The sequence below is a fragment of the Trachemys scripta genome, chromosome 7, assembly GCF_013100865.1.
Source record: "Trachemys scripta elegans isolate TJP31775 chromosome 7, CAS_Tse_1.0, whole genome shotgun sequence".
NCBI classification, from domain to species: Eukaryota; Metazoa; Chordata; order Testudines; family Emydidae; genus Trachemys; species Trachemys scripta.
In genome coordinates, this window is record NC_048304.1 from 51,540,167 (window position 1) to 51,564,803 (window position 24,637).

Sequence of the window (24,637 nt, forward strand, 5' to 3'; positions counted from 1 at the left end):
ATAATCTTTCTTTGCATTGGAACCTGCAGGATCGCCATACCTGGATCAGACGCAGCCACCTCGGGGAGGGAGGGCAGCAGTCAGTGAGTGCAGTACATCTTTGGGGAAAGGGAAATTGAGCCAATGCCACCAAGGCAAACCCTGTAGTCCTACAAACCTATCCTCCATGGGAAGCAGATGCCAACCCTGGTTTGTAAGGAATGTGTCTGCCTTGGGAAGTGATTGGGCTAACTTTGCTCAAAGGGCTGAGTGTCTCTCTGTGTTTCTGAATCCCCTTCCTCCAGTCACAGATATTAATGGGCCAAGTTAATACTGACTCCACTTAACAGCATTTCTCTGTTGCTCCATCTGCCTGGATGGAAGTGAGACGAAGCAAGGATTTTCTGGAATACTTTTATGACTCCAATGTGTGCCTCAGTTTCCCTCTGTACTTCCCCCAGCATGGGGAGACGGGTTAAGTTTGCTTTAGGCTGGCACAGGAGACGTGAGGTGTGGGGGTCACCTCGCAGTCTGGATTCCGTATCAGCATCCCAGAACATTCACATCCAGCAACCAGCCACCGGGAGGAAGGAAGTTTCTCTCCCTACCACCTCTCAGCAGGGAAGCTGTGCAGAGACTCCACCAAGAGTGGGCATCTGCAGAGGCTGGCTGCTCCCAGCTGGGCCTCTCAGGGAGGGACAGAGCCTTTGAGGAGTCTTGGGCCGGGGAAGTTCAGCTCCAGGGCACAGCGCCCTCCATGCTCCTGGCCGTGCTCTCCGTATGTGGAGATGCTGTTGAGAGCAGCGCCTATGCCTAGGAATGTTCATGGCACATGACACAGAACAAGGCCAGGGCGCACCCAGAGCTCTCCCCTTTCGAGTTCCCCATCCTCAGATGGACCTGTGATGGCCCCTGAGCCTCACTCACACCCAGCTGCCCTCCTGTGTCCTCTGTCTCTTTCTGGGGCAAGCAGGTCCCCTGGCCTCCACCTGTCGCTTTGTTCTCCAACACCTCCAGCTGGCTCTCACAGAGGATGGGCCCTGGCCACCAGTTGCCAGGATACAGAGTGTTGGCCATTGTCTGTGCTCTGGTAGCCAGCTGGCAGTAACACCTCCTTGTCAGGGGTCTCTGCAAGGATCATACACCCTTGTTCCACCAGCTAGATACTTGAGTAACACACAGGGGAAACTGAGGTGCGCACACTATTCAGACAAAACATTAAGAACATTCCCATTGTGTCACACCCTCCCACCAGACAGACCAGGCCCAGCCAGGACATCTCCCCTCTTCCCTCCCACCAGAGAGACTGGGACCGGCCGGGACGTCTGTCCCCTTCCCTCCCATCAGAGAGACCAGAAACGTCCAGGATGTCTCCCTCCTCCCCCCACACCAGAACCAGCTGGGACATCTCCCCGCTTCCCTCCCATCAGAGAGACCAGAACCAGCAAGGATCTCTCCCCTTCCCTCCCACCAGAGAGACTGGGACTGGCTGGGATGTCTTCCCCCCTCCCCTCCCACCAGAGAGACTGGCACTGTGAATGTGTAGTAGAGTCTAGAGCCAAGGAGAGGGGGGCTGCCCTGCCCCACTTTATTGTGCCCCTGGCAGGAACCATTAACCCCAGGGAGGTGAGGGCCTGGGTGATGGGCTGGTGATGCATCCCAGCCCAACACCCTTTTGAAGAAAGGGCACCTGACTCCAGGTACGCACCTTTTCAATATCTCCTAAAGGGTGGGAAGTTTAATAAAGCCTCAGATAAATGATACAGACATAGCTATGGACAGCATAGGTGAGCCCGTGTCTACAGGGATCTCATCTCCCCCTGCAGAGCAAGGCTGAGGACACACAGGGCGTCCCCCATGCCCCTTGCTCTCCTAGACCCAACCCCACTGAGCAGAGGCCACTGTCAGGCTTCCTGCACTGCATCTGTAATCCAGCATAGGCATCGACCTGCCCCAGTGACAGGTCTCGCCTGCATTCTGGAGTATGGTGTGCAGTGCTCACAGGGCCGGTGCTACCATTAAGGCAAACTAGGCAGTTGCCTACGGCGCCAAGATTTGGGGGTGCCAAAAAGCGGTGCCCCCAATTTAAATTTTTTTTACAGCGTTCCTCCCCGAGCTCACGGTCACCGCTCCACTTCTCCCGCCTGCCAGGCTTGCAGTGCCAATCAGCTGTTTGGCGCCGCAAGCCTGGGAGGAGAATTAGAGCGGAAGCGGCGTGCTCGGGGAGGAGGCGGAGCAGAGGTGAGCTGGGGTGGGGAGGTGCCGCACGGCTCCCTGGGCCGTGGGGGTGGGGAGCTGCCGTGGGGGTGCCTCACGGCGGCGGGGGGGAGCTGCCGCAGGGCTCCCCACCCCAGCTCACCTCTGCTACACCTCCTCCCCAAGCACACCGTCACTGCTCCACTTCTCCCGCCTCCCAGGCTTGTGGCGCCAATGAGCTGTTTGGCGCCGCAAGCCTGGGAGGGGAGGAGAATTAGAGCAGGGGCGGCGTGTTTGTGGAGGAGGCGGAGCAGAGGTGAGCTAGGTTGGGGAGCTGCTGCACAGCTCCCTGGGGGAGGGGGGGAGCTGCCGAAGCGGGGGGGTGCCTTAGGGCAGGGGGGTGGGGAGCTGCCGCAGGACTGGGGGTGGGGGCGCAAGGTGGAAGTTTCGCCTAGGGCGCGAAACTTCCTTGCACCGGCCCTGAGTGCGCAGCACCCCCCAGGAACAAGTGATGGGTTTGTAGGCAGCACTCTCTTGCCTTCAGCCTGCCCCAGGCACACTCCCCCACCATCCGGCAACTGCTCTGGGATGACTAAGCCTTCTGCTGCTAGGTGCTCTCTCATCAGGGTTTAGCTTCATAAGCCAGAGCAGGGGGTTGGCCTGGCCACCCACACAATAGTGGGCACAGACACCCCATCGATAGCCATATCATGTGAGGGGGACAAAAGTCCCTTCTTGTTCAAACAAGTAAATGCCAGATCTCTGGAATGCTCTGGCACCATGTGCCTGGCCGGTGCATCCCATGCTGTGCCCATGAATCCCCCCATTGTTGACCAAAGGCTACATAACAAGGGAGCAGTATGCTTTCCAGCAGCCATATTCCTGTGCCCCTTGTGCTAGGCAGACAATGAGAACAGGAGTGCCAGCAAAGGCCCGTACTCCACGGGTAGTCAATAGGCAGACTGCTGGCCAAATCCGGACCGCTAGATGCTTTGAATGAACCCTGAAATCTTTCTACTTACTTACTTATCATTATTGTTGTTATAATTTTTTTACATTTGCTCAAGAGTATGGACCTTGACTATACCTTGACCAAGAAATTTGGACCTTGACAAAAAATAGACTACCCCGGCGTACATGACTTGGGAAGGCCATCTGCTCAAAGCCAGCCAGTATTTCAGGACCCTTATTAATCGCCACCACCCGAGGGCAAACCACAGGAATAATCAGCTCCAAAACCTCCATCATCACAACATCGAGGGTTCGCTTGTCACCACCAAACTGACCTGCACAGGGCCGGCTTTAGCAGGTGCAGGGCCCCACGCCAGGATGCGAATTGTCTCGCCCCCCCACCGCCTCCGACCCCTCCCTGACCCATTGGATCCCTCCCCAAATCCCCGCCCTGGCCCCGCCTCTTCTCCAAGCACGCTGCATTCCTCCTCCTCACCCCTCCCTCCCAGGCTTGCGCGGATCAGCTGTATGGCAGCGCAAGCACTGGAGGGAGGGGGGAGAAGCAGGACGTGGCTTTTTTTTTTTTCCCCTTTTTTTTTGCTCCGCCGGCAGCCCCGGACGTTGCAGGGCCCTCTTAGGCACGGGGCCCCATTCCGGGGAATTGGCCGAATCGGCCTAAAGCCAGCCCTGGACCTGCAGCAGTCTGGGGCGGCCAGCCTCTATATGGCAATGGCAACCCATTTCTGGACTGTTATGGCCTCCCTGTATCCTGGGGCTCAAGGGTCAGGCAAGCTCCTCCCATGGCTCCTGGTTACTTACTTGGTGGGCTAAAAACACTTCCACACACAAGCCAAGGACTGACAAGTTCTTCCACAATATATTACAAACATTTCAGAGAGTGGCTTGGTTTAAAAATTGCCAGTAATGGGGAATCTGCCACAATCCTTGGCTATTAAAAATGTGTGCCTTGTCTGGTTCCAAATTCCAAAGATTGGATCTTTTTAGACCTTGAAGAGCCCATTATAAAATTTCTGCTTCCAAGTAGGTACTTAGAAACTATGATCAAGTCATCCCTTAACAGGGGCGGCAGGTTTGAAGAAATGTTGGTGGTGCCCAGAATGCCCAGAGCCTGCCCCCCCAAACTCTGCCCCCTCCCCCGCCTAAGGCTCTGGGAGGGAGTTTGGGTAGGGGGAGGAGGTCTGGAGTGCAGGCCCCGGGCTGGGGCAGGGAATTGGGGTGCAGGAGGGGTGCAGGTGCTGGCTCTGGTCGGGAGTTTGGGTGCAGAAGGGGCAAGAGGTTGGGCTCTGGGATGGAGTTTGGGTTGGGGAGGGGGTCTTGGTTACAGGCTCTGGGAGGGAGTTTGGGTGCTGGTTGCAAGCTCTGGGCTGGGGCAGGGGGTGCGGGTTCAGGAGGGGCCAGGGTGAGGGGTACAGGCTCTGGGACTGAGTTTGGGTGCAGGGTGAGGGGTGAAGGCTCTGGGAGGGAGCTTGGGGATGGCAGGGAGTGTGGGCTCTGGAACAGAGTTTGGGTGTAGGCTCTGGGATGGGGTAAGGGGTGGGGGTGTAGGAGGGGTGAGGTGTGCAGGCTCTGGGAGGGAGTTTGTGTGCAGGCTCTGGGAGGGAGTGCGGAGGGGCTGGGGCACGGAGTGGGAGTGCAGGAGGGGGTGAGGGGTGCAGGCTCTGGGACAAAGTTTGGGTGCAGGCTCTGGGAGGGAGTTTGGGGACAGGCGGGGGTTTGTGGGAAAGGGGTGGGGGTGCAGTCTCTGGGAGGGGGTGGAGGGGTGTGGCGCTTACCTGGGGCTCCTAGGCAGAGTGGGCCGGGGGGCCTCTGCACGCTGTTACCCCCAGGCACTGCCCCCACAGCTTCCTATTGGCCGCAGGGGGGCTTGGGGCGGGAGCAGTGTGTGTAGACACAGACCCACCCCGCCCAGGGGCTGCAGGGAGGGGCCGACAGACACGTGGAGCAAGCAGGCAGGAAGCCACTCAGCTCTGCTGTGCTGCCAGTGCTGGGTGGGGGCCCCAGGCCATTTTAAATCACCCGGGGGATGTGCGGGGTGGGGGGGAGCGCCCGGGGGTGGAAGGTGGGACCGAGAGACCCAGCCTCAAACATTGCTGGAGCCGGGCTCCGGGCCAGGAATATTCCTGGTGCCCAGGCATCACTGGTCCATAGAACTCACCATCCATATCCTTTAACCTTCTCTTTGCTAAGCTAAATAGACAGAGTTCTTTAAGTCTCACTGTAAGGCAGGTTTTCCAATTCTTTCATCATTCTGGCAGCTCTTCTCTGAATCTTCCAATATTTCTACATCCTCTTGAACTGTGGGCATGAGAACTGGACACAGGATTCCAGCAGCAGTCACACCAGTGCCAAACCCCTCCCTTTCCAGCCCCGCTCCAAACACCCCGGCCAGCCCAGCCCCACTTCAAATACCCCTCGCCCCTGCTGAACAGGTGCCCTGGCCAGTCCAGCCCCTCCCCTTTCCAGCCCCCTCCAATGTGTTTTTATTGTCCTTAACTCAGCTGGCCATAGATAACTTTTGCTTCCCTTAGCAATTTTCTACAATTCCTAGCATCCAATTTATATTTCCCCCCATACATTACATTGTATTTTTTTATAGCTGCTTTCACTTCTCCTCTAAACCAGGTTGTTGGGGGGTTTTTCACCTGTGTAACCTTTCTTGCTTGGGGAATTTTGGCTTTTTGGACATCTAGTACAATGTTCTTATACAACTCCAAAATATCATTCACAATTTTCTGATTAAATCCTTTCTCCCAGCTCATTTGACTCGTCACTGTTTTCAGCTTTGTTAAACTGGCCCTTTTAAAGCACAAGTGTAGATATAATTATACTGGTTTGGACATTATTCTCTTTGCACATGACAAATGTAATCAAGTCATGATCACTGGCACCTACGCATGATCAATAAAATAATAAAATAAGACCCAGCTCTTATCTAGTGCTTTTCATCACGAGATCGCAAAGTGTTTTACAAAGGTCAGTAACATTATCCACATTTTACTGATAGGAAAACTGAGGCAGGGAGCAGGGCAGTGACTTGCCCAAGGTCACCCAATAGGCCAGGGTTGCAGCCAGGAATCTTTCTCCTCTGGTTTCCACCCCAATGCCTCCCATTACATGATTCCCAAGCAATTAATCACTCCAGGAATATGCTCCCTTCCCCCAAGCCCACAACTCACAGCTGACCCCACATGCCTCAAATGGCATGTGATGCAGAACATGTCTGGTGGGATGGGGCCTCGTGGGCCCAGAGGATGCGGCACTGCTGGCTTCTATCTAGTGGATTGTCTCTGATGCAACACCAGCTGTGATGCCCCTCACAGTCAGTGCACAGATGGGGTTTCTCTGTGTGGCTCCAGAGGGTCCCCACTGCTTCGCTCACTCTCCAGTTGGGAACCCCAGTGAGGACTCTCATGTTGGAGACACAATCCCATCATCATCTGGGATAAAGAGGCCATCTGGGCACGAGCCGTCCCCTGGGGGTGGGAGACAGGGAACCTCGGAAATAGGAACCGCACACAGGTGTGTGTCACCAATAACCACTGCTCCCAGGGCATGAACCTCAGAGCTGAATGCACAACATCCATCTGCTAAGGGGAGGAGATGGGAGAGGACAGCTAGGAAAGGAAACAGTGAAGGGAAGGCGACAGAGTGGGGGGACTGCAGGGGTCTCTCTGGCCTGGATGATTGAGGAGGCCAGACTGGATGGGCATAATCGTCCCTTCTGACCTCACGGGGTGAATCCTGCCAGGCAGAAAGGGGCGCCCACGTGACACAGACCTGGTGTTGCTTGGCAAGCTTGCCGTAGTGAGCTGGGGGTACTCGGGGCGCAAGCCAAGCCGCTGACAAGGGTTCTGCTCGCCACCCTCTTTCCGCCCAGCTCGGTGGCAGTACGCCTGTGGAGATGCACGTTATGTCACACAGGGCAGCAGCTGAGCTTTCCTTACAGCATCCTAGTCCTACTGGCTGTAAAGAAAACCTTCAAAATGTGCCCAAGCACAGCTCAAGCAGCGGCACAGGAACTCCCTTGTCATGGCTGTTGGGGAATTCACTCTGAAGCCTAATGGCATTATGCTGGTGTGAGGCTTTCCTGTGGGATCAGGTTAGCAGATGGAGCTGGGCAGGGGCTGGAGAGAAGCCCTGTGGGATCATGGTACGGAGGAGAGCCGGGCAGGTAGGCCAGGCAGCCCATGGCCCCAGTATCCTGCGAAAAGGGCTCAGACTCTGCTCCCTTGTTGGGTCAAAGCTGTACAAGCACTCCCCAGCCAGACCCAATGCCCCCCAACCATACCCCCCAGCCAGACCATCCAGCCCGATTGCCCCCACCCCCAGCCAGACCCCTCAGCTTCCCTAGCCAGACCCCCTCCGTCTGCCCCAATGCCCCCGCCCAGCCAGACTCCTCAGGCCAGCCAGACGTCCCCCAGTTCCCTCCCCAGCCATCCAGGCCCCCGCAACCGCAGTCCTCAGCGAGCCGTTTCCATGGAGACAGGCGAGGGCGGGGCCTGTACTCCGCCAGCCCTGCCCCGGAGCCATGTTGGATGGAACCGCTGGCGCCGAACCCGGGACACGGAGCGGGGTGAGAGCGTCCCCTCCGCCCACCCCAGCCCTCTCCAAACACCCCCGCTCCTCCAAATGGGCCCTCCGCCAGCCCAGCCCCTCCCTCCTTTTTAGGCCCCTCCAAAGTCCAAACACTCCAGGCCAGCCAAGCTCCTCCCCCTTTCCAGCCCCCTCCAAACACCCCCTGCCCGGCCAGCCCATTCCCCCTCCAAACACCTCCTCACCCTCCCGAATGCCCACCGCCCCCCCAAAGGCCCCCCCGGCCGGGCCCCCCCAATTTAAAACCCCCCCCCCCCTTGCTGCCTGACCTGCTGTTCTCTTCTCACAGCCGCCCCATGGCGACCCGCCCAGCCCCGTGCACCGTCCGCAGCCCTGTGGTGCTGCAGGTGGGAGATGTGAAGACGGACCTGGCTCGGCCTGGCGTGGCCGTCATTGATGTGGCCTTGCCCCCCGCCCAGCCCCTGGATGTACGTGTGGGGTGAGCCCCTGCCCGGGATATGGGGGGGGTCGCGTGTGGCCCTCTGCCCCTCCTGCCCGTGCACCATGGCGGGGGAGGGAGCTTAGTGACAGTCACAGGGCGAGGGGGGGCTGCTGCAATGTCTACGGGGCCAGGTAGCTGTGGTAGGGCCCTGGGCTCCCAACAAACTCTCTGGGATGCCAAGGGTCCCCCAGGAGGAATAGGGCAGCTCTGGTGAAACCCTGGGTAGCAGGGCTGCCCAGGTCCCCATCGGGTGCCAGTCTGCATGCTGTGGGGTGCCCTGACGCAGCAGCAAGCTAAGGTCAGAGTCCCAGCTTGCTCAGCACACTCATTTGGACACTAGGGTTGGGTAGGGTTCTCGGGGCAGATGGACCCCAGGTGGGCATCTGATGCATGGGGACCCAGGTGCCATTGGGTGTGTGCTTGAGCAGCTCCCACTGCATCCAGTGACAGGGCGACATGTCCAAAGCATGCCAGGAAGAGGCACTGCCACGGAGACAGGGAATAACAAAGCCACCTGGGCACGCTGTTCTCCTGACAAAAAGCAGCATTTGTTGGCTGAATGCCAGGGGGCTATTGTACACTTGGGGCTCGAGAACATTCCCATGGGTTTTGGAAGGAAGATGCCACTTGCTCCACCCTGAAGTAGCTGGGTGGGAGGACTTGAGGACCTAGTCTCAACCAGGGGAAAGGCTCTGCATGCAGCCGGCTGGATGGGGACTGGCTGGGCACTTGGGGCACCTTATACAGCACATTGCAGGCAGCTCTTAATAACTAGCCTTTCCTGGTCGGAGTTGGGAGGAGGGCAGTTTTAGGCCCAGCCAGTGAACCAGCCTGTCCCAGAGCCATGGCAATGACACAGAAGCTGAGGGAGAGCACCACTGTGTGTCCCAGTTCTCCAGTCTCCGGAGTGTAGCAGAGGGGATGGATTTCAGAGCAGTGACCAGAGGCAGGTAGTGCAGAGCCACAGCCATCTCCCTGGGGCTAGGGGTGCTGCCGGACGAGAATAGCAAAACATGGGGCTTTGAAGCAAGCTTCGAAGTGTGAGTAGCTTGTATCAAAGAGTCTGAGGGACAGGTAGGTTTTCAACTGCCGTATTTCTATTTACTGTGTCAAGCTTGGGGCCAGGAGCTGTGCGTTCAGAGAGAAACAGGTTGTGAAGCCGAAGGGACCATTGTGCACATCTACCCACACGTCCCGCATAGCACAGGCCAGAGAATGTCCCCAGAATAATTCCTAGAGCAGCTCTGTTAGAACACCGTCCAGTCTGGATTTAAACAGTGTTGGGGATGGAGAATCCAGCTCTGCAGAGCTTGTCATCCCCATGCCTTTCCTGCTGCCCATCGAACAGAGTGGACTTACTGGTGGATTGAAGATGTGGCTCAAAGGAGGCCCAGTGGATTGCTACTTGCCTGTCTAGGCAGCAAAGGACAGGCTCTCCCCTTGGGGCGGGCTCGTGACCTGCGCGCTGGGTTGTCTCAGTTGCAGGAAATCGTCTTTAAGAACTCCTACACGGCTTTCCTGACTGTGCGAGTGCAGCGGCGCCGTCCCTGTGATGTGGGGCGCGCCAGCGCCAGGAAGTGGGTCACCTGCTTGTGGAATCACTGCCTGATGCCCAGCCCGCACACAGAGGCCGGCTCCCAGGATTACTTCTCTCTCTTCAGGCATCAGGTCAGGACTCTTGGTGCCACTGGGACTGGGGGGCTAGGCCTATGGTAGCTGATTCCCCTGTAGTTAGAGCAGCAGCAGAGCCCTTACTGTGCCTTGGCCACCACTGCCCACAGCTGGCACAAGTGCAGCTGGGCTGGGCCTGCCGCTCCTGGGAGGAGAGAGTGCTGGGGAGAAGCCAGGTGGTACAGGCAGGCCAGCTGGGGCTCGCAGGGGGCTTGCTTGCCCTTAGTGCTGGGCTGCGACTGAAGCACTAAAGCAAGGCAAGGGCTGCTTGTCCCAGCAGATCCCATGGTGCTGCTCATAAGAGCAAACTCGATGTTGGGAATCCTGATCCCTGTGGTGTAATCAGGATCTCTTACTACTCCCTGAATCCTGTGTAATGTTGTAGGGCTCCACCCCAGAGCCAGCTGTCATTCAGTGCTGGGAGCAGTGGGTGAATTGCCCAATGGAATTTTTGGCGCTAAAACCTCTGCTTCCCCCTCTGGCTGCTGCTGGGGATGTGGGCCGTCTCCCCTCCCTGACTCTGTGACTCCAAGGCTGACAGACCTGATGGTTTATTACATTGCGATAGTGCTAGGACCCCCACCAGCACCATAGTGCTGGGGCCCGCCCTGAGCTGACAGTCCTCGTCCTTATCCTGCCTGGTGGAAAGGGCCTGGAGTGCGATTCTTGGCACCCATCTATAACTCCTTCTGTCTAGCCATCCCGCATCGGGCTTTGCTCTGCCAGAGCTGGCAGCCCTTGTGCCCCTGGCTCTAAATAACTAGCACCCAACCGCCTCACTGCAGCGCAGCTCTTGCTGCCCTGTTGTCTCTGGCAGTTGCTGTGTGATGTGGATCAGGTGACTGCCGTGCGTCTGATTCTTCGCCAGCCCTCGCCCGTTTGGCTGCACTTCACCCTGGAGGAGCTGCGGCTCTACCCCAGGGGCCAGCAGGTGAGTGACTGCTGCGGCGGTGTCAGGCAGCCTTTCCCCCCGGGCAATGAGTGCTGCGCAAAGCCGCCTGTGCTTGGCGAGACCAGAATCGCCCCTGGCCCTGCCAGCCGCGTGCATTCAGCCCTGCAGGACTCTTCTGGGACCCTGCTAGTCGTCTCTGCCTCGGACTGCTTCCCACAGGTTCCACTGAGGTTGGGAAGCAGCTGCCCATCCCTTAGCCAAGGGTACCCTGTCTCCCCTCATTTGTTGTGCTGTAAATCCCACCCCGTGTCCCTCCTGGCAGGGGCTGCCCCAGATTCTGGGTCTGACACGTGAGGCTCTCCCCAGACCCCCTACCCCCAGAGCCCCGGGGAGCTCAGTGAAGTGCAGTTTGCAGTCTGGGCCATGGCGCATGGCCTCAGTGGTCTCAGGCTCCTGGCCATGGGGGCCTCTGTCTCTGCGGCGCAGGGAATGTTTCCTGCGGCACCCCTGTCATCGGCCTGGCCCCAGCACTGATCACCTGCCTGTGCTCCTTGTTGTTTCTGCCTGTGCTGTGACTCTGAGGCCATCTGCACCAGCAGGATTACATTGACGGAGCAGACTGCCCGGGGGGCCTGGGGAGGGAGCAGAGATGGGGCAGCCGCACGCTCCGGCTGGATCCACACTCCCTTTGCTTCTGGCTACAGTGCAGTTCCCTTGGCCTAAGGAGCGTGTGTTGAATGCAGCAGCGGGGTCAGCAGGCAGCCTGTCCCTGTGAGCACCGAGGAGCCAGGCCTGCCTCCATCTGTATGGCAGGGAGGGGGAGAGGGAGAGGGGGCTCAGCTCTGCTCATCTGCCACCTTTGACTTCTTTCAGAGCCTGCAGACAGACTTCCCGTCCTGGCTGTCCCACCTGGCCCCCCAGCAGCAGCCAGAAAACCTGCATGGGGTAAGGAGGCTCCTTATGAGCTGCGCTGGAGCTGGGGTCTCCCAGGGAGCAGTGAGCATGTCCCGGCCAGAGTTGGGGTATCCTGGGGGGAGAGGGCAGCAGGTGAGGTCCCTATTGGGGGTGGGGTGTCCTGGGGGAGAGAGTGGAGTGTCCTGGGGGGAGGGGCCACGGGTGGGTTCCCGTTTGGAGGTGGGGTGTTCTGGGAGGGCAGCAGGCAGGGTCCTGACTGGCAGGGGAGGGGGGGAAATGTCCCCTGAAGCAGACAGCTCAGTTGGGCAGGGCAGGTGGGTACAGTGAGAGGTGGGCTCGTGGGGGCCATGATCCCTGCCAGGTGCATTGGGATCTGCATGCACACTGATGCACTGCAGGAAGTGGTGGGGAGCTCCTGGACTCTGACAAGTGGTAAATGGGGGGCAGCATGCCGGGTTATAGATGAGAGCTGCATGTCTGGGGCAGGGGGATGGGCACCATAGTCTGCACTTGGGAAGTGCAGGTTAGCCCGGCCCACCGGGAGCACATGGCCTATTTGTGTTCCTCTTGCACACATGTCCTAGTGCGAATACACACAAGGGCTAACGGCCAGCTGCCAACACTGCTCAGCGAGCAAATTTCAACTGTCTGTTTGAATGTGCAATCTGAAATCCAGGCAACTGTTGATTCATTCTACAAGCCCTCCCCAGTCAGGGGACAAGCCCCATGCCTGTCACTAGCTAGCTCAGCACAAGGTGCTGTTTGCAAGCTGCCTGCAGAGAGAATTGCTTGCTGAATAACTTGGCCTCCCGATCACACCTGGATGCATCTCACCTGCTTGGGCAGTTTGCAAACAGCAAAAGGCCAGATCCATCAACCAGGTGTTGGGAGGGGGGCTTACCCTGACTCTGGTGGGCCAGCCAGCAGTTGAGCCTCCAGCAGCTGGGACTTTGCCAGCACAGTCCATAGAGCATTGTCCCCATCTTTGGACTGGGCATGTCGCTGGCACTCAGCTTCCTTGGGGGCTACAAGCGGAAATCCAACAGCAGTTGTTATAAGAGAAAAGTAACAGAGGGTCTTGTGGCACCTTTAAGACTAACAGAAGTATTGGGAGCATAAGCTTTCGTGGGTAAGAACCTCACTTCTTCAGATGCAAGTAATGGAAATCTCCAGAGGCAGGTATAAATCAGTATGGAGATAACAAGGTTAGTTCAATCAGGGAGGGTGAGGTGCTCTGCTAGCAGTTGAGGTGTGAACACCGAGGGAGGAGAAACTGCTTCTGTAGTTGGATAGCCATTCACAGGCTTTGTTTAATCCTGATTTTGCAAATTTGACACCATACTGATTTATACCTGCCTCTGGAGATTTCCATTACTTGCATCTGAAGAAGTGAGGTTCTTACCCACGAAAGCTTATGCTCCGAATACTTCTGTTAGTCTTAAAGGTGCCACAGGACCCTCTATTACTTTTTAAAGATTCAGACTAACACGGCTACTCCTCTGATACTTGTTATAAGAGAGAAAACCTCTGCCGACCTTGTTCAAAGACCAGGAAAATGCGGTGAGCAGCGGTGTCTCCTTGCACATTAGACAGATGGTGCTATGGATTTCAGCTCTCTGTAAAGCTCTCCTGGGCTGCGAGCGCCCTGCGGGCTCTGTTGTGATGGGTGGAGAGCTTGGCAAAGTGCGCAGCCTGGGAGTTCTGCTCTGAGAGGCTCTACTACATGGGCAATCGGGATCGGGCGGCGAGAACCAGGGGGTGACCGGGGTTGGGCGGCTGAGATGGGGGGTTGGAGTCCCCAGGGGAGTGGAGGGGAGAACCCCAGTGGTGCTGAGTGGAGGGTTGGAGACTCCCGGGGGGGACCCGGTGGCGCAGCGTGGCTGAGTGGAGGGTTGGAGACCCCAGTGGGGGGGAGGAGGGCCTGGGAGCACTGAGTGAGGGGGACGGGACCCAGTGGAACAGCACAGCTGAGTGGTGGGTTGGAGACCCCAGTAGCGCAGTGCGACTCAGCCGAGGAGGGCCCAGTTTGAAACGCCTGCATGCAGACTAGTGCAGAGAGAGCCTGCCGAGGGTGTGGAGATCCAGCTCTGTGATATTTGGCCAGTTGTGATTCCTGGCCCAGATCTTGCACTGCACATGTGGGGCCGGTACCTGCACTGATCTGCCTGACCCCGGCTCTATTGCTGTGCTCTAGCTCCTCATCACTCAGTTTCATTTCTTAAATGGGGTGCCCCAGGGCTGTGTGGTTGGTGTTGCGGTGGCCACTGGGACTGTTTGTGAACGCCAGGTGGTGGCAGCTCTGGGTGCATGCCATGGAATGAGGATGTGCCTGGGGCTGTGCTCTTGGACCACCCTGGGCAAAGCCACGCTCAGGAGGCACTTGGAAGGCGTTGGAGCTGAGTGGGTCAGCTGGGCTGTCAGCGCAACCTGAGGCAAGCTGGAATTTTCAAGAGTTTTGGGGAAAATGGCAAATTCATTTCTAAATTCTGTTTAGCTCTCCCCCGTTTCCCTGAGTTCCGGTCTAGAGTCTCCTGGCTGTGGCCTCTCCAGCACAGTGTGTGCCATGCAGTCAGTCTGATTTTGTTAATAGTGACTTGGATTATTTGATGTCCTGGCTGTCGGTTCCGGGCACACTTGCCAACAGACACCGAGCTTGACGTGCTCAGCTGGGGAGACCATGGCTCATGGCAGCCAGGATCTTCCAGGAAGCAGCTGCTGCAGATTCGACACAGACCGGAGCTCTCTGACCGTGCAGCCAGAGAATGCTCCTGAATCAGCTGGGCAGCTCAGCTGGGATGAGTAGGCCCCTGGTCAGGCTGGTCCTGCAGCATCCAGCCCATCAGGAAGGAGTGTGATGTTCCAGGCAGCGAATAGGGAGCTTGAATGGCAGGCCTGGCTGGGGCAGAGTCCTGGCAGTGACGTGTGCCGCTGGCTGGAGCAGTCAGAGGTGTCATGTGTGATGCCTTCCCAGTCCATCCCCTGCTTTGTGGTTTTCTGGGAGAGCAACGGTACCTTGTGCACTGGGCAGAGGTTGTGTGCACAGACTCCTGGCTATACTGCAGTAGGACCTGGAGGCCCCCCTATGCCAGGTGCTGTCCCAAGGGCTCACCGTCTGAAAGCAGACAAAGCAGAGTGGAGCAATGAGATGAAGTGGGCTTGGGGGAGAGCAGGGTAACCAGAGAGCACTTGTCCCGTGGGCAGCGGGGAGGTGAGGGTTATCCCTGCAGTCTGGAGCTGCCTTCAGGAACACCCATCTCAATAACTGTTGCTTGTCTGCAGGGTGTCCCCGACCCGGAAAAGGTGTCTACAGAAGTCCAGCAGCTGTGGGTACTAACAGAGATGATCCGCGCTAACCAGACGGCAGCCCGAATCGGGCGTTTTGACGTTAGTTTCCAGTTAGCTCTGTTCATTGCCCACAGGGGCTGGCCCCCTGCTCTGGGCTTGCTGTGTGGCCCGGCGTGCACCGAAGGGCAGGATGTATTTTGGGCACTGGCAGCATCTGCTGTCATCCTGAGCTGCTCCCAGCTGGCCATGCTGTACGAAATGCCATCAAACTGCTGGGAAAGCTCCTGAGGGTTCCCGGTTCAGGAGTATTGGAGGTAGGGAACTCTCACCTCCCCTAGTTCCAACCTCTCTGATGTTCCAGCTCCACTTCCACTGTAATGGAGGAGGTAGGCTGCATGGGGGCTCTCAGCTCCTGCAGTCCCAGCAGAGGTCCCTAGCGGGCATGTCGGAGGCTGTGGACATCTGCATTCCCAGCAGTGGCCCCAAAGGGATGTGTTGGGTGCTGTGGGCGCCTGCAGTCCCAGCAGCAGCCCCTACAGGGGCGCGTCAGGGGCTCTCGGCTCCTGCAGTCCAAGCAGCAGCCCCTAGGGGGTGTGTCGGGGCTCTCTGCTCCTGCAGTCCCAGCCAGCCCCAGCAGGAGGCAGCGGGGTACCCTGATGGGAGTGACACTGGTCTCTGTGTTCCAGGTGGATGGCTGTTACGACATCAATCTGCTCTCCTACACCTGAGCTCTGGCCCAGGCTGGCTGCCCTGAACTTGCCATCTGCACAGCACGTTTCCTTCATTGCTGATCAGAGTCTGCCTCAGCTCTCCCAAGCCAAGAGGGTTGTTTTCTCTCCCTCCCTGTTCTGTGCTCCCTCAGCCTCCCCCACAGCATCTCCTGGGCTTCTTGGCGCTGGCCAGATTCCTCCGTCTGCATCTCCTTGGGGCCTGCGGACTTCCTCTTCTCCTGGCACTGCATAAGCTCCCTGTTCTGGGCCTGGCAGGCATGTCCCCCAGCCTCCTGATCAAATCACATTGCAGGTGTTTGGCAGAGCACACACACACACCCCCGGGAATTTCAGACGAATCCTGCTTCCAGTGAGATCTGGGGTGCCAATAATCCTGGGGTGGGCAAAGCTCAAGGGATGTGCTGGGCTCTGGGAACAGAGTTACTGCCCTGAATATTGCACCAGAGCCCTGCCCCTCCGAGCTTGGAGCTGCCTGGGGCTCAGCGTGGGGCTGGTGTGCTGCAGGCATGGGACAGGGAAGGGACTGTGATGTTCCCTGTTTCTTGCCATTGCCCATGGCAGTGCACTGGGAGGTGCTACCCAAAAGCCACAGGGCTACTTTGGCAGTTTTTTTCTGTTCTCCCTGTTCTGGTAGGGTACAGGGCTGGGGCCCTACTACCTTCCCTTCATGGTAGTGGGGCTGCAGGGGCATGGCGAGGGGGGAGGAAGGACTGTCGGTTGGAGCCTTCCTGGCTGTGGATTTTAGCAAGGTTGCAGGGCTCAGAGCCTGGGATGGGGAGAGCTGTCTGTGGGCTCTTGGGAGCCTCAGCACCAATGGCAATCAAAGTATGCTACCGCAGAACACAGTCCAGACACCCCCCATCGCTCCCAGCCTGGGATTGAGTGTGGGATCCCCATTGTCTCCCAGCCCCAATTGGCTCCTGACCCATAAATGTGCAAACTCTGTGAAGATGGGCAGCTTGTCACCTAGCCCCTCTGATAGCCCCAGAGTGCTCCCAGATGCTCACTTCCAATCATGGAGTAAATAGCAGCCACACAGAAGAGATTTGAACTTTTGGTCTCCTGGATCCCAGCCTGGAGCACCTTCCCCCGGGCTCCTGGATCATGGCCTGGAGGCCCCCCCCCCCATACACACACACCAGGTACTGGGGGTTGTCTCTCTCTCTCTCCTGCAGTGCTGGGCAAGATTCCCAGCAGCCCTGTGTGCTGCTCCTGAGCACCCAGTCCCTTGGTAACACGGGTGTGGGCTGGTTCGCGGGCTCATGGGCCTGCTCAAAAAAGCAGGGGATGGGGTGTGTCTTGGGAACTGCTGCAGCAACCGAGCCCCACTTTGTGCCATTAACTCTCCCAGGAGGTGCAGTGGAGAGTGCTGGCACCTGACGTGGGACAATGGCATGACTGCCACTTTCCCTGGTATTCAGGGCAGTGGCAGGAGGTGAACACCTGGCCTCTCCCCATGTTCTCTCCAAGGGGGCTGGAGTAGCTTGCACCTTCCAGCCTTCGCCACATGTAACCTCGCGCCTACCCTGGGAATGGCTGGCCCCAGCATCTGTCTGGGAACCGAGGTCCAGAGAGACTTGCCCAGGGTCACATAAGGAGTTTGTAACAGAACTGGGACATGAGCCCTGGTCTCCTGAATGCCAGCCTGGTGCCCTCTCCCTGGGCCATCTTTCCTGGCCACGTGCTTCCTTCCATCCTTCCTGGCTGCATGTGGCTGGGCTGGCCTGAGTAGGACATGGGTCTTGGGCTGTAGCCAGCCATGCTGTTCCCTCCAACAGTCACTGTGCCCATGGGGATCTGACCCCTATTCTGCCTGTCCCCACGGGGGGATGCATCATGCATTTGCTGGATCTGCACCCAGCTGCTCTAATAAACAACCCCCAAAGCTGAGCTGTGCTAGTGGTTTCTCTGAGTGGAGCCTGGCTGGCACATGCCATCCCTTCTGCCCTGCCTGGGCATTGTCACTTCCCTACAGCCCAGTTTGGGGGCTGCCTGTGCCCAACCCAGCCTTCCCTCAGCTCTTAGAAGAGGGGAGCTGGAGCTGAAGGGCCATTGTCCATAGAGAGGACAAGGCCAGGTTTCAGGAGAGCTGTGGGGGAGGCTCGTGAGGGTGAATGAGAGGAAGGCAGTGTTACCTGCACAATCTAGAGCACCCTGCCTATACCCTATGGAGGGTTCAAGGCATGAACCAGTCAATTTATGCACCCCCACCCTTTTCCTTCCAAGGGTTCAGGGTGTAAGGCACCTATCCTTATGTGACCCGGGGTGCCAGGGCAGCCCTCACTGAAAATGTCAAGGTCAGGGCAGGCTGCAAAAGGCAGAGCAGATACTCCCAAAACAGATGGTTAACACTGAATCACACAGCTGCCTTTATTACATTCCAGTTCTCTGGCCCCCAGTCAGGACCTAGGTCCAGTACAGCGAGAAGTTGTTTAAAAGCTCTGCTCACATATACAAAATATTCTGACCCCAAAGGGCCAGCCATGTTACCAGGTCAATATTAGTTTGGAACTTACCCAAAATACCATGCTGCTAATCAATCCTTTAGTATCTAAAACTAAAGATTATTATAAAGAAAAAAGAAAGAACAAGAAGAGAGTTGTTAAGTGGTGAAGCAGTCAGATACATACCGAGACTTCAAAGTCCATATATCATGTTCTTAGCTGTATTGCTGAGTTTGCTGGCTTGAAAGTCCCTCTGGAACATGTCCACGGCTGGGATGGCTCATTCAGTCCTTCGTTCAGAGCTTCGTTTGTAGAAAAGTTCCTCCAGAGGTAAGAAGCAGGAATGAAGACAAAATGGAGAAGATGCAGCTGCCTTTTATAGTCTGCCATGTGGCTTGTGCGTCCTTTGTTTCAAACACAAGCTGCCCAGCACATGGCATGGAGAAGCCTTTGAGTTCTGTCCATAAAGTTCAAGCCCCTACATGGTTTGCTGACTTATAAGGTGTAGTCCCTGGCTTTTTCAATGGGTTCATTGTATAGCTGATGACCCTTGATGGGCCATTGAATAGGCTAGGGCAGTGCTGATGCCAATCTATCTGGGGGTGTCACCCAGAAACACAGCATAAGTTTTGAAACAGATATATCATGCATATCTGTAACTCACAATACCATCCTATACCGAAAATCCACCGACCATTATGCCTACCTTCATGCCTCCAGCTTCCATCCCGGACACACCACACGATCCATCATCTACAGCCAAGCGCTGAGGTATAACCGCATTTGCTCCAACCCCTCAGACAGAGACCAACACCTACAAGATCTTCACCAAGCATTCTCAAAACTATGATACCTGCATGAGGAAATAAGGAAACAAATCAACAGAGCCAGACATGTACCCAGAAGCCTCCTGCCGCAAGACAAGCCCAAGAAAGAAACCAACAGAACTCCACTGGCCATCACCTACAGTCCTCAGCTAAAACCTCTCCAACGCATCATCAGTGATCTACAACCCATCGTGGACAACGATCCCTTGCTTTCACAGGCCTTGGGAGGCAGGCCAGTCCTCACCCACAGACAGCCCGCCAACCTTAAGCATATTCTCACCAGCAACCATGCACCGCACCATAGTAACTAACTCAGGAACCAATTCATGCAACAAGCCTCAATGCCAACTCTGCCCATGTATTTACACCAGCAACACCATCACAGGACCTAACCAGATCAGCCACAACATCACCGGTTCATTCACTTGTATGTCCACCAATGTAATATACGCTATCATGTGCCAGCAATGCCCCTCTGCTATGTACATCGGCCAAACTGGACAATCCCTATGTAAAAGGGTAAATGAACACAAGTCAGATATTAGGAATGGCAATATACAAAAACCTGTAGGAGAACACTTCAGCCTCCCTGGACACACAATAGCAGATTTAAAGGTAGCCATCCTGCAGCAAAAAAAAAACTTCAGAACCAGACTCCAAAGAGAAACTGCTGAACTTCAGTTCATTTGCAAATTTGACACCATCAGATCAGGATTAAACAAAGACTGTGAATGGCTAGCCAAGTACAAAAGCAGTTTCTCCTCCCTTGGTGTTCATACCTCAACTGCTAGAAGAGGGCCTCATCCTCCCTGATTGAACTAACCTCGTAATCTCTAGATTGATTCCTGCCTGCATATTTATACCTGCCTCTGGAAATTTCCACCAGATGCGTCTGATGAAGTGGGTATTCACCCACGAAAGCTTATGTTCCAATACTTCTGTTAGTCTATAAGGTGCCACAGGACTCTTTGTCGCTTTTCACAATACAAAGGTTGATACACACATATAAACTAGATCAGGGGTCGGCAACGTTTGGCACACGGCTCGCCAGGGTAAGCACCCTGATGGGACGGGCCAGTTTATTTACCTGCTGACGTGGCAGGTTCAGCCAATCGCGGCCCCCACTGGCCACGGTTTGCCGTCCCGGGCCAGTAGGGGCGGTGGGAAGCAGCGCAGGCGAGGGATGTGCTGGCCGCGGCTTCCCACCGCCCCGTTGGCCCCGGGACGGCGAACCGCGGCCAGTGGGGGCCGCAATCAGCCAAACCTGTCACATCAGCAGGTAAACTGGCCTGGCCCGCCAGGTGCTTACCCTGGCGAGCCGCGTGCCAAACGTTGCCGCCCCCTGAACTAGATCATCATACTTGACAAATCATAACATTTTCACAGATACTTTACATGGCATATCTGTCAGATTCCTTGTAATTTTATAATATTGGTATCAATATCACAAGGTGTTCCCCATATTCCATACAGCATCACACCTTACCCCTGGGGCTCAGGGAGAAACCTGGACAATTTAAGTACCCCCCCCCTTTTCCATGGGGCTCAGGGCTCTACAGGCCCTTTTCCCAGCAAATGAACCTTACACAGCTGTGCTCTAAACATCTATTTATTAGCAACACACACAATACATATACCAAGAACATCTCTTATGCTCAACACTCCCAATATAGAGACAAATTTCACCCGATGACCAGTCAGGATTCATTCGTCTGGGGGTTCCCAGCGATGTCTCTGTACGTCACAGTCGTGCAGAGGGGTCAGAGTTCCAGCAGCTTGATGTTAAACTGCAGTCCAGAGATGGTTCCCAGAGAACATTGTTTTTCATTTACATTCTGTAGGTAAAACTAGTTCCCTCCTTTACCCTCACTATCCTATCATACTATTCGATATCCCTAGGTAACAAAACGGAACCAATTGTGCACTAGCACCTATGTTTTCTCCTTACTGCTCAAGTCTTTTTTACATTTTTTATCTCTTATGCCCTAATTGTAACTTATTTATGATATTCTCTGTTTTTCTGTCTGTGCAGATCGTCCGAGCTTAGCTTAACTATTTTACCATTTGTTTGGGTCTTTCTGTTTCCTCCCTACATTTCCCAGGGCCTCGGGGAGGGGGGGGGGCTCTACAGCCCTTGGTGTTATAACTATTGTTAGGGATATTCCTGAGCTGGGGGCGCTCGGTGGCAGCAGAGCATTTTTTCTTAATCGCAGTGCTGAAATCCCTGAGTTTCACCCAAGGCAGATCAAGGCTGGTTTATGGGCTGAGGTAGAGATGGACATAGGAGACGGAAGTGTTGAGAGTCTCTGGGTTAGGCTAAAAGGGGCAAAAAACAAGGGAGATGTCATGCTAGGAGTCTACTACAGGCCACCTAACCAGGTGGAAGAGGTGGATGAGGCTTTTTTCAAGCAACTAACAAAATCATCCAAAGCCCAAGATTTGGTGGTGATGGGGGACTTCAACTATCCGGATATATGTTGGGAAAATAACACAGCGGGGCACAGACTATCCAACAAATTCTTGGACTGCATTGGAGACAACTTTTTATTTCAGAAGGTTGAAAAAGCTACTGGGGGGAAGCTGTTCTAGACTTGATTTTAACAAATAGGGAGGAACTCGTTGAGAATTTGAAAGTAGAAGGCAGCCTGGGTGAAAGTGATCATGAAATCATAGAGTTTGCAATTCTAAGGAAGGGTAGAAGGGAGAACAGCAAAATAGAGACAATGGATTTCAGGAAGGCAGATTTTGGTAAGCTCAGAGAGCTGATAGGTAAGGTCCCATGGGAATCAAGACTGAGGGGAAAAACGACTGAGGAGAGTTGGCAGTTTTTCAAAGGGACACTATTAAGGGCCCAAAAGCAAGCTATTCCGCTGGTTAGGAAAGATAGAAAATGTGGCAAAAGACCACCTTGGCTTAACCACGAGATCTTGCACAATCTAAAAAATAAAAAAGGAGTCATATAAAAAATGGAAACTAGGACAGATTACAAAAGATGAATATAGGCAAACAACACAGGAATGCAGGGGCAAGATTAGAAAGGCAAAGGCACAAAATGAGCTCAAACTAGCTATGGGAATAAAAGGAAACAAGAAGACTTTTTATCAATACATTAGAAGCAAGAGGAAGACCAAAGACAGGGTAGGCCCACTGCTTAGTGAAGAGGGAGAAACAGTAACAGGAAACTTGGAAATGGCAGAGATGCTTAATGACTTCTTTGTTTCGGTCTTCACTGAGAAGTCTGAAGGAATGCCTGTGACAGGGTCGGTAGCTCACCGCTGTGGCGCCTCCTCCTGGCCGCTTCGGGGAATTAGTTTTGCGCCAGTAGAGCGCCCTCTTTGGGTGGCGTTCCGCCTGTCGTCTCGCCTCTGTGGGGTGCACGGACTTGCGTTGCTCCCGACGTCGGCGTCCTCTTCCGGAGCACTGCCCTCCGACAGTGTCCCTTTGTCCAATCACACCCCCTTCCGGGGGGTGGGGTAAACAACAGCCCCACACCTTCGAGTCCGATCCTCACCGTCTAGGATCTGGTGTGGTTCTGACCGGCCGCTCCCTGCGGCCCGTGGCTGTGCGTGGGGTAGCACAGCAAACAAGGGGGGAAAAGGGGGGGGGGGGACTCAGGCCCGCCCACTACTCTGAGTCCCGGTCCAGAGGCCCTCGTGTGACAGTCTCACTGTCTTCCTTCTCCTTCCTCCTCTGACTATCCCTCTGGACCACTTCCCCCAGCAGCCCTTCACTCCGCTAGGCCTCCTCCTCCCAGGCCTGCTGCCTAGCAGGCTATGGAGTAGGGCCTTCTCCCACTCTCTCCAGCTGACCTGCACTGCGCTGCGCTGTCCGTGGTGCTGGCCTCCCAGCTCTGGAGACAGACCTTCCCCTCTGAAGGCCTGGGACAGACTGACTGCTCCTGCTCTGGGCAGCCTTTTATATGGCTAAGCCGGGCCCTGATTGGCTGGTTACAATCTGCCTTCTGATTGGCCCTCTGTAAGCCCTTCCCTGATTGGCCGCGCGTCTACGCAGGCGCCTAGGCCTGCCGCAGCCCAGTCTCTCTAGGTGTGGGGTAATCGCCCCACCACAATGCCTAACATAGTGAATGCTAATGGGAAGGGGGTAGGTTTAGCGGATAAAATAAAAAAAGAACAAGTTAAAAATCACTTAGAAAAGTTAGATGCCTGCAAGTCACCTGGGCCTGATGAAATGCATCCTAGAATACTAAAGGAGCTAATAGAGGAGGTATCTGAGCCTCTAGCTATTATCTTTGGAAAGTCATGGGAGATGGAGAGATTCCAGAAGACTGGAAAAGGGCAAATATAGTGCCCATCTATAAAAAGGGAAATAAAAACAACCCAGGAAACTACAGACCAGTTAGTCTAACTTCTGTGCCAGGGAAGATAATGGAGCAAATAATTAAGGAAATCATCTGCAAACACTTGGAAGGTGGTAAGGTGATAGGGAACAGCCAGCATGGATTTGTGAAGAACAAATCATGTCAAACCAATCTGATAGCTTTCTTTGATAGGATAACGAGCCTTGTGGATAAGGGTGAAGCTGTGGATGTGGTATACCTAGACTTTAGTAAGGCGTTTGATACAGTCTCGCATGATATTCTTATCGATGAACTAGGCAAATACAATTTAGATGGGGCTACTATAAGGTGGGTGCATAACTGGCTGGATAACCGTACTCAGAGAGTTGTTATTAATGGTTCCCAATCCTGCTGGAAAGGCGTAACGAGTGGGGTACCGCAGGGGTCTGTTTTGGGACCGGCTCTGTTCAATATCTTCATCAACGACTTAGATATTGGCATAGAAAGTATGTTTATTAAGTTTGTGGATGATACCAAACTGGGAGGGATTGCAACTGCTGTGGAGGACAGGGTCATAATTCAAAATGATCTGGACAAATTGGAGAAATGGGCTGAGTTAAACAGGATGAAGTTTAACAAAGACAAATGCAAAGTGCTCCACTTAGGAAGGAACAATCAGTTTCACACATACAGAATGGGAAGAGACTGTCTAGGAAGGAGTACGGCAGAAAGGGATCTAGGGGTTATAGTGGACCACAAGCTAAATATGAGTCAACAGTGTGATGCTGTTGCAAAAAAAGCAAACATGATCCTGGGATGTATTAACAGGTGTGTTGTGAGCAAGACACGAGAAGTCATTCTTCCACTCTACTCTGCTCTGGTTAGGCCTCAGCTGGAGTATTGTGTCCAGTTCTGGGCGCCGCATTTTAAAAAAGATGTGGAGAAATTGGAAAGGGTCCAGAGAAGAGCAACAAGAATGATTAAAAGTCTTGAGAACATGACCTATGAAGGAAGGCTGAAAGAATTGGGTTTGTTTAGTTTGGAAAAGAGAAGACTGAGAGGGGACATGATAGCAATTTTCAGGTATCTAAAAGGGTGTCATAAGGAGGAGGGAGAAAACTTGTTCACCTTAGCCTCTAAGGATAGAACCAGAAGCAATGGGTTTAAACTGCAGCAAGGGAGGTCTAGGTTGGACATTAGGAAAAAGTTCCTAACTGTCAGGGTGGTTAAACACTGGAATAAATTGCCTAGGGAGGTTGTGGAATCTCCATCTCTGGAGATATTTAAGAGTAGGTTAGATAAATGTCTATCAGGGATGGTCTAGACAGTATTTGGTCCTGCCATGCGGGCAGGGGACTGGACTCGATGACCTCTCGAGGTCCCTTCCAGTCCT

General features: G+C 55.0%; 1 protein-coding gene across 2 annotated transcripts; it reads left to right on the forward strand.

The window, feature by feature from the left end:
• Window positions 1–7,638: 7,638 nt before the first annotated feature.
• Window positions 7,639–17,566, forward strand: NICN1 (nicolin 1). Of its 2 annotated transcripts, none has more exons than XM_034777256.1 (7): window positions 7,639–7,720; window positions 8,030–8,168; window positions 9,662–9,850; window positions 10,671–10,784; window positions 11,619–11,792; window positions 14,940–15,044; window positions 15,632–17,566. In XM_034777256.1, the coding sequence occupies exons 1-7, from the start codon at window positions 7,683–7,685 to the stop codon at window positions 15,671–15,673; spliced, it is 801 nt and encodes a 266-aa protein (XP_034633147.1). In that variant the 5' UTR covers window positions 7,639–7,682; the 3' UTR covers window positions 15,674–17,566. The 2 variants fall into 2 exon arrangements, with proteins under 2 accessions (XP_034633147.1, XP_034633148.1); XM_034777257.1 differs by having other exon boundaries at window positions 11,619–11,690.
• The last annotated feature ends 7,071 nt before the right edge of the window (window positions 17,567–24,637 follow it).

Excerpts from the sequence above, each read along its gene's own strand:
- NICN1 (XM_034777256.1), top strand. The coding sequence starts at position 7,683 with ATGGAACCGCTGGCGCCGAACCCGGGACACGGAGCGGG. Across the intron at positions 7,721-8,029 it reads AACCCGGGACACGGAGCGGG|CCGCCCCATGGCGACCCGCC; the intron begins GTGAGAGCGTCC and ends CTCTTCTCACAG. Across the intron at positions 10,785-11,618 it reads TCTACCCCAGGGGCCAGCAG|AGCCTGCAGACAGACTTCCC; the intron begins GTGAGTGACTGC and ends GACTTCTTTCAG.